The following is a 9455-nucleotide window of genomic DNA, read 5'->3' on the forward strand; positions in this document are numbered from 1 at the left end:
ACATGTCTGGGGAAGAAATAAAATCCTACTTACTTCTGCCCCTTTTAAAAGGGCAGTCTGTAGAACAGGGATTATATGGGGAAAACTTAAGCTAAAATATATTATTTTTCAGCCTCAATTACAATTTGTTTGGCTTAGAACTAGCTATCCAGGCTAAGATATTTGCATTAGGCTGTTTGGATTGAGGTCATCATTTCTATTCTGCAAGTGACAATACACTCCTGCTAGAGGTCATGCAGGAGAGCGGACTGTAATTATTGCTGTTTATATCAAACAAAGGGCACTTATTCTGGTCTAATATTTTTGGAGAACTGGATGTCACTATCGCTGTTGCTGGGGTGTTTTGTTTAAAGTGACGTACTTGATTATCAGTCTCTATGCTTTGCCAGTGCCTGCGAGCAACAGTCTCTCTAGTAGAGCTTACAAAAAAACATTGCTTTCTGAAAGGGTCCTACAAAAAAATCCATTTCTTATACACAGCAGGAGAGACCATTTAAAAATCATTGGCTTAGGAGTTGTGGAAAATAGGCAGCAATGCAAAGACGTCAGCGTTGTGGAAACAAGGCAAATAGGGCAACAGGCACACCAACACCATTTCCGCTACAGGAAGGTCTTGATGCCGCCAGTCATTCAGAGGAGAGAGGCAACACTGCATCCCCATACTGCAAATCTGGTGGGTAGTGAGCTGTTAATAACTGCTGTGGCACTTCATAAATTAGTAATAACACCCAGGGTCGCAGAAGTACAGGAGGGGAGGTACAGTTCCCTGCTTCTAGCTCTTTACGTGCACAGAAGCTCTTTTAGGAAAAGTTTTGATGCTCATGCATAATTTCACGTGTATTAAAGGTGACAGGACTAACCACTATCGACAGCACCAGGTGGGAGCGTAAATATGTTGCTGAAGCAGACGCCAAACCAGAATTATTTTGGTTTACGCAGAATTATTTAGCTGCCAGAAAGGCTTCATATCATCTTACTTTCCTCACACAGTAGTCAACACATCTCTAAGCTTTTTTATGCCTGAAATACACTTAAATTGCATTATCAACAGCCACAGGGCTACGGCTGTAGACGCCACGTTCACTTTACCCTTTCCAGTTGCACCTTCTTGGTAAAATCCAAGTATTTCAGATATCACCTCCTGAAAACCTGCGTAGGAGCCAAGGAAAGCGCCCCACAAATCTCAATACTATTTATGTCAACGTGCTTTGTATCAAATCCTAATTTGGGGGAATCCTTCCACCCCTACGAACTTCTCTCCCGCCGCCGGGGCGGCGCCGCCTCAGGCCGGCGTCCCCTCCGGCCTGAGGCGGCACCGCCCCGGCGGCGGGGGGAAGCGGCGGGGCCCGGCCCGGAAGAGGAGGGCTTTCGGCGGCGGTTCGGCGGCGGCTGGCGAGGCAGGGTGAGGGGGGCGGCGGCGGCGGCGGCGGGCGGGTGTGAGGGAGGAGGGTGGCGGGAAGCGGGGACCCTCTGCTCCCCTCAGCTCTTCCCGCGGCGGGCGCCGGCCGGAGCTGCCAGAGCTGTAGCGGGGCCCCGCCCGCTGTGAGAGGACAGGGCCCTGGCCCGACCCGCCGTGAGGTGAAGAGGGGTCCGGCGCGAGCCCTCCTGAGAGCAGTGGGCTCCCTCCGTTGCTCAAAGCAGTGTTTGGCCTTAGGCGGAGGAAGGTGACGGGTGTCCCCTGTTACCGGCCCCCGCGGGATGAATACTGATATTGAAATTACTAATCGTGAGGAGAGCAGCTCCCACTGCTCTCTAGGGAAGGCTGTAGTGGTATGCGGTGGGTCCCCAGGGCAGCGTTACCCGCCCCCCCCCCCCCCCCCCCCCCGGCTCCGACTGAGATAGCCCCTGAGGAGCGAAGTTCCTTGGAGATAGCTCGTAGTAAAAACTAACGAGGTTAGCTCATTGCAAAAAAGGAGGATGAAGTCACTGGACATCCTGCAGGAATAACTTCTACGCCTGCTTCAGAACGATTTAGACTGCATCATTAGGTGGAAGGGGGAAGGCTGCAGGTGGGCTCTGGAGATCACCAGAGACTGAACTTTCTGAAGCTGATGAAAGAGGAGTTCAGTCGACAGAAAGAGTACTGTGCTGTATTCTCCATAAACATCCCACTTACCCTAGTCTCAAGCTGTTCGTGGGTATAGCGGGGAGAATTGGGCTTGGTCATTGAGGGTATATATTTTAACTCTCAGGGTCCGGAAGAAACCTGTCTCCTCCTTCCTTCCTTCCAGTTTGCAAGGTGAATATTAGTCCTGCCTGCAAATCTTCAGGAGACAGTAGCAGAGCTTAATCTGGAAGTCTAGAGGCAAAGACCTTTAATGCTCTAAATTACCCAGGGCTTGTTAAAAGAGTAGGCGTAGAGCCTTTCTCAGCATCTGCTATTAGGGCCAGACTTCTACTGATAGACAGTACTAGATAGCACCAACGTCTGAAGGGCAAATGCATATATAGCCAGGTAAATAAGGAAACTAAGGCCTTAAACACAAATCCCATCAGAGAGGCATATTATGAGGTAATTTAACATCCTCTTAGGTGCTGTCCTTTCCCTGAATCAAGTTATTAACACATAAATTACTGTGAATAAATCTGATTATTTTGCTTTGCTGGCTATGTGTATCTGTAGGCTTTGCATGGTATTCTACCTTAGCAAACTTTTCAAGTTGATTGTAGTAATGTTTTTCCTGTCAAAAATGGATTAGGAGTAGATTGGGAGTACATTCTGAAGAAATACTTTTTTGTATTACTAACCCTCAGAAATGTCCCATATCGTTCTACCACAGCTCATCTAATCTAGGTCTATCAAAATGGATTCAAAGATGCTGCTGTGTAATGGCTGACTATATTAGGTATTAATCTGAGTTGAATTTCTCCTGTGTGGATGGAGTCCCTTAAAACCACTCCCAGTGTTTAGACAGATCTGTGTCTGCATATCCAGTATAGATATCCAAAGACTGAGCATGGAATTGGAATTGCCTTCCATCAGAGAGAACCTATTCGGGAGAGTTATTTACAGTCTTAGATCATCAAGACTTAGGAGTCAGTCATCTATGCGGTCTGCCCAAAACTTAACTGCTGTGTTAATCTGAGTGTAGCATTTCATTGTCCTTCATTTGCCCTGGATTTGGATTTTGCATATGGATTTTCGTAGCTATTACAGTAAGAGTCTTCATACATTGCTAAAGCCACTTTTATTGTGTTCATGTTTAAAGTTTTCAGAATGACTTCCTTGGTTGACATACCCCTGAATTATGAAAAGATGTTTGCTCATCGATTCACATCAGATGATGAAGAATACCAAGAATATCTGAAACGCCCTGCAGATCCCCCTCCTGTAGTTGAAGAATGGAGAAACAGGTCTGGTGGCAACCAGAGAAACAGAGATCGGTACTGATTTCTTCTTTTTTTTTCCTAAATCTTGGTAGTTTCACAAATACATAGTTAAATGATCATTTATTTCAGAAGAAAGATAGGAATTTGTTCTGTTAATAGAAGTCTCTTCTTGTTACTTCATAGATAACTATGTTTAAGAGAAATAGTCTTCTCTGAAAAGTAATGAGGTTTTACATTTTCTCTGTATTGATAGTCAAAGTTTTTGCATTGTGTATAAAAGTATTAAGTACTTTGCTTTTTCGTAAAGAATGAGCTGGAACCACCGAACCCGTTGCCTTGGGGTTTGTTACTGCTCAGCCAGGAACATTTTTCCAGAGGGGAAAGATGAGAGTTCTGCAAAACTAAGCAGCCTATCTTCTGTTGGATAATAACAGGCAGGAAAATGTGCGAAGGAACAGGCTAATAGTGTGATTATCTGTTGCTAGCTGTCCAGAAAAATGTTTCATTTGTAACCTAAGTATTTGCTGTACTTTGTTAATTAGCCTGTATTTTATCTAGTAGAAATGACTGTAAAATCCATCATCCAATCTGTCTAGCAAGTGCAATATTACCTGCCTACTGCAAAATATTTTGAATTATTTCTTCAGGATGTAATTGCAGCTTTTTACTGAATTCTGGACAGTAACATCTGATTTTTGTGTGACTGAAGAACAACGATTACAGCAGATAGTATGTTTGGTAATACTAACATCAGTCTTTAATATAAAGTAGTTAAACTCCAGTCCAACTAACAATTGGGAAGACTTCTTAGCTAAATATCTAAATGGGATTTGTGCCTTATCTGAAGAAAAGGACGACAACATTCTAACTTTTTCTCACCCTAGAAGCTTGTCATTAAGTTAAACACAGAATCAGTTTCTACAGATTAAAAAAAAAAAGGTGATTGTTTAAGGAGATGTTCTTACAAAACTTTGTGGTTCTTTGAACTAATGAACTCTTAACATCTACACTCTGGTCACAAAGTGAACCTCATGTAAATGTTGTTTGTCTACACCATACCATTGAGATATCCAAAGAAAATGACTGTGAAGCAGCTCAAGTGTTGATAGGATTTGATAGACAGCTGAAAAGCTAAAACTTAGACTGAACAATGGCTAAATACCACTGATAAGATACACTCTCTTGAGTACGGGAATCTACAAGAGACCATGAAGCAGTGGTAGTGTGTATTCTAGGGAATATGCAAATTCCAGGACTCTATGCTGTTAGGTAGCTAAATTGTACTTAAGCCTGCTTTGCCACAGCTTTCAACCATGAAGCTACTAGATTGAACCCGGCTTTGATACAGCTACGGATGTATCTTTTGGTTGGTTTTTAGATATACGGTCTGTTTGAGTGTCTATTCAAAGTTCTAGCGGTTTACCTAATGGCTGTGAATACTTTGTGTTAGGAAACAGACTGTCCTTCCATCACTTAGCAAATAGTGTGTTGGGTAGTAGTAAGAAATTAATGAATGATCTCAGATGACTGTAGATATGTTTTCATCAGTTTGTCATAAAAACAGATAATTAATTGAGTGTGTGAACAGTTACATGACAGTTTTCATGAAAACTGTAAAATTTAAGAGTTCATTATAATTCATCTTTTTAGACTCACAATTTGTGTGAATCTTTGACATTTCTTTTCATTGCAGGTTTCAAGATGGTAGATATTTTAGAGGGGACAGATACAACTGGCAATGTGACTACAGAGCTAATCAGAGGCCAGAAAGAAGTTGGGGTAATAACTACCAGCAGCACAGACAAGGACAATCGTACTCCTCCCACTACGGACAATATGGCTACAACTCCTACAACCCAGGGCCTCGTTACCATCCCTACTGATGATACTTGCGGTTTGAAAGTCCAGTAATGCTATGTAACAAATTCAGTTAGACTTCAGTTTTCTTATTTTTCCACAGTTTTATAGATAACTGAAGAATCAGCATTACAGTCCATTGCTGTTTATCTATAGTGTGATTTGAAAAAGGGAATACCTTTTATGAATAATAAAAGCATATTATACAGAGTTTGTTCAGAGTCTGTAGATCTTAGATTAAATTTCTATCTCATTCTTTTGTCTGAATGCATACTAGTACGCTTCTTTTCTTCCATCACTGAGATTTCTCTCTGTTACACTTTAGGAAACACAACAGGTCAGGGGAAAACAGCTGTGGTTTGTGTGCAGGCTGTAGCAGTGGAACATTGCCTTAAGATAGTTCTTTTTGAAAGTGACATACTGTGTCTTTCTCTGGAGAGAATTTCTTAGTTTGGCTTTTGATAGTGAGAAAAGCTCAGTTTGGTTTGAATTTCAGATGCCTTAAAACTGAGAAGAGAGATGCTATTACAGAAATATTTTATGGGGTCGGCGTAGTGCCTGTTGACTCAATGGCTTCAGTTTATTTGCAGTATTCCTCTTAAAACATAGTCTAGAAGTTGGAATAAAAATTAAGTAGTTTAAATATGTATCTTCTTATTGTAGTAGTTCAGTGATATACAAGTTTTACCTGAGAAGTGATATCAGACTTAGATGAATTTGTATCATCTTAAAATAAATTTGGTATATGCATAACAAATTTTGGAATTCCCATTTCAGTAAAGCCTTAAAATTTTGATGATAATTGTAGTTTGTATGAAATACTTTGTGCATGTTATAGAAGAAAGGAAGCATAATCAGTACTGTTCCGTACTTTTTTTGCATGAGAAAATAGCATAAGCAGTGCGGAATGTTATTCAGTTCTTAGAATTTAAGTTCTGTGGTTTTTTTAAGTATTCACACAATAAAAGTATAGTGCACACGTAAGGATGTTTCTGAATATTTCTGAAACCTACTTTTGAAACATTCGGAATTGCAACACTCATCTAGGCTGCCGGCTGCACAAGAAGCAGTACTAACAGATAAGTGTTAATACTGGACAGCTGTTGGTTTAAGTTAGAAGAGTGGCCTACTCAGCTACAATCAAGAGGATGAGACACATTGTGATTAATTAGAAGTCTGGAGTGTTAATCCACTATCTTACATTCTACTATAATAGGGTCAAAGTTCTCTGTTTCACCATTTATGTGATAAGCTAATTTGTATCGGGAGAGCAGTGCATTTGTTTGTACTTGACATTTTCTTCAGCTGTTGTACAGAAACACGGAACCATCCATGCTGACTGGTAAAAGTCATGACATTATGTGATAAGGAGCGCAAATTAGTGCATCTTGATTTAAAAACAAAGAATAAATATAGAAGTAAAAAGTATAGTCTCCCAGCTCATAAGATGCTTTTAAGAGCTAAAGAGTATGTTTACTGTTGATCGTAGAAACACACACTGTATGTAGCTTTTACATAGTCTGTGATACAAAAGCCGTGACACAAGTGTCTCCACCTACCTGCTAAGTATTTCTGTTTTCTGCTTTTCATATAATATTGTTAACTGATACAGTTTTTAATATCCTACTCCCTGAAGTATTTGCCTTGAATTCAGTTGTTTAACCTTAGAAATCTTTTAGCGAGGGGTTTGTTTTTTCTTAAGGAGTTCTACTGGATGAAATGCGCCCTTTTTAACCCTCGTTAATATGGCGGAGCTGTTACACTGGGGGATACAAGATCATGCAAAGTTCTTATCTGTGCACTGTGGAGAGCTGGTATGGTGGAATTCCCTTTTAATGCAGAGTCATATGCAAAGTGCCAGATATCCCAGATCCCCACCTCCCAGAAGGGAGCGCATCTCTTTCTGCAAACAGCCTGACACTGCCAGCTATGCCACGGAAGTCGGGCTGTGCCAGGATGTTCTTCTTCCTTACCATCTGGAGTAGCATCTCAGGTTGAAATAAAACCTGGCAAAAGGAATGGATTCTGTCTCATCTGTTGCTTTTCCTCAAGCCCAATAACTATTTTATTTTTAGTGTCTTTCAGCTAGTGAATAAAGAATCTACAATGTTATGACCAAACTGTAGAAGCAGATAGATTAGGATGGCCTAAGTGGAAGTTATAACTTAGAATCACACATTTCATGATTTCAGCTCTCTTATTCTGAGTTTCTCGACTGTGAGACCAGGGTAGACACAGGCCAGTGCAGCTTCCCGGTTTCTGTCTTTACATTCTTGACTCCATCTGCCTCACCATTAGAGCTCTCAATTCAACTTTAAGGACCTGTATGATTTACAAAACTTTTCCTTGGAACAATTATGGCAAGATTCCAATATTTTGCAGGGAATACATTTCTAAATAAATACATGCCTTGCACTGGCCAGAAAGGTAAATAGAATTCAAAATTTATTACTTCCAGCAGTTTCCACTTAGATGAATTAGTATTTATGATAAAGTCCAGTTTACTGTTTCTGTCAAGCTAAATAAAATCAGTAAGTATTGCCTACAATTACGGTTTGTGCATTACAGATGACAAAACTGAAGCTCGGTAACTTTAACATTTGCAACTTCAAACACTACAGAAATTGTTTGCTTTAACTATGCTGGAGATTGCAGGGTAAACATTAAAATTCAGTGTGTGGAATTTGACCTTAAGAGATCTCTTCCATCTGACATCATTTGCTCAGACATCATTATTAGCATGAATAAAACAAAAGAAAGATAAGTGTTATGTATTAAAAAATGACTGCCACGTTACCAAGAGTTTGAACACCCCAGAAGTTCTGAATACGGTTCTTGAAGCAGTTCTAAATCCATTCCTGAACATATACAGCAATTTTGTATGGACTGTTAATTGATACTGAAGAATTATCATGCTAAATTACAGGTGCTGTGGCAACCAACCAGGAAAACTCGGTAGCTTTTATACAATTTCTTAACTAGCATTTTAAAAAATGCTAAAGGCTTTCAAATCACAGCTAAGCCACTAGATACTTGAAGGCAAAAGAAAGTGCATAGTAAAAAAAAAAAAAAATAGTGTGATTTGTGACATAGATACAATTTTACAAGCGTTCACTGCTATTCAACCTCTATTTTATCCTCGCTCTGCAGCTGGAAATAGAAATATACAGACATGCTGTGAAAGGTTAGTTAGAAACTGAACTACTTTCAAGAGGCTCTCTAGTAGAGATTTCAGACAGGGAAGACGTGTCATTTCTGATATAATCAACATTCAACTTCTAGAACAAAAAAGATACTTACCTACTGTTTAAATATATTTTAATACATTTAAACTCGTACTGTTACTTTGCTAATAAATATTCTGCTTAACCAAGAAACACGTTCACATTTGCTTCTTATACTTCTTATACTGAGATGTTGGAAGGAAAATTCTTTTTGTATCAAATTTAAGGGAAGGTTTTGCCTGCCACCACCCCTATTCCTCGGGGAGGGGGGGGGGATCTCTGAATTACACAACTCTGGGTGAATTTTGTTAGCTGATCCAACTTGTGCAGTCACACCTTCTCTAACTCTGACAAACGAGAGGGTAGGAACACAGAGCAAGGAGGAAGGGAAAACAGGACTGCTCCTTACAGCAGCTACTGACCGCCTTAGGAGCAATTTAACGGAACTGCGCCTCCCTTGCCTTTCATTTGCCAATCAGGAAAAATTACTATAATCTGTCCCCTTGTCCCTGTATGTTAGAGGAGAGCTATATAACTCTGCTTAAATTATGCACAGCACTGATACTCTAATGACCGGAAGCTAAGCAAGATTATAGGGCAGATCAGGTTTCCCTGAAAGTACCTAGGAAACAGGCAGCCTGATTCAAGACACATGGAGGTAAATCCTAGAGATCAGAACAGAGTCCAGCAGCTCCAGCACTGCCAGGAGCGTAGATGGCAACCGTACTATGGTGGTGCACAATGATCTTGCCTCTCAAGAGGATTATTTTTCATTAGGCCCCGCAGGCTGGAATTTATTTTTGTGTTTACCATGGCCTATATTTTTCTTCAGTAAATCACGGACTGCACTTAGTGGTTGTCAGTCCTCATTTGCTTATGCGAAACAGTGATGCTAAAGTGTTATTTCTATACAGCTCACCCCCTGACTTTAAGTACTCTGTCCTGTTAAAATGCAAATTTATTACGAGAGATGGTAAAAGTCGATAACAACTATGTTTTACTTTAAGTCTAATAAACACACAACAGGATAAATCATATCATCAT

At 40.4% G+C, this 9455-nt stretch overlaps 1 protein-coding gene across 2 annotated transcripts; it reads left to right on the forward strand.

Moving 5' to 3' along the window:
* Nucleotides 1-1365: 1365 nt before the first annotated feature.
* On the forward strand, nt 1366-5400 carry RAMAC (RNA guanine-7 methyltransferase activating subunit). 2 transcript variants are annotated; one of them, XM_050903260.1, is made up of 3 exons: nt 1366-1402; nt 3210-3384; nt 5024-5400. In XM_050903260.1, the coding sequence occupies exons 2-3, from the start codon at nt 3218-3220 to the stop codon at nt 5211-5213; spliced, it is 357 nt and encodes a 118-aa protein (XP_050759217.1). In that variant the 5' UTR covers nt 1366-1402; nt 3210-3217; the 3' UTR covers nt 5214-5400. The 2 variants fall into 2 exon arrangements, with proteins under 2 accessions (XP_050759217.1, XP_050759216.1); XM_050903259.1 differs by lacking the exon at nt 1366-1402 and having other exon boundaries at nt 3200-3384.
* Nucleotides 5401-9455: the final 4055 nt, after the last annotated feature.

This window comes from Gymnogyps californianus, chromosome 11 (assembly GCF_018139145.2).
Source record: "Gymnogyps californianus isolate 813 chromosome 11, ASM1813914v2, whole genome shotgun sequence".
Classification (NCBI taxonomy): domain Eukaryota; kingdom Metazoa; phylum Chordata; class Aves; order Accipitriformes; family Cathartidae; genus Gymnogyps; species Gymnogyps californianus.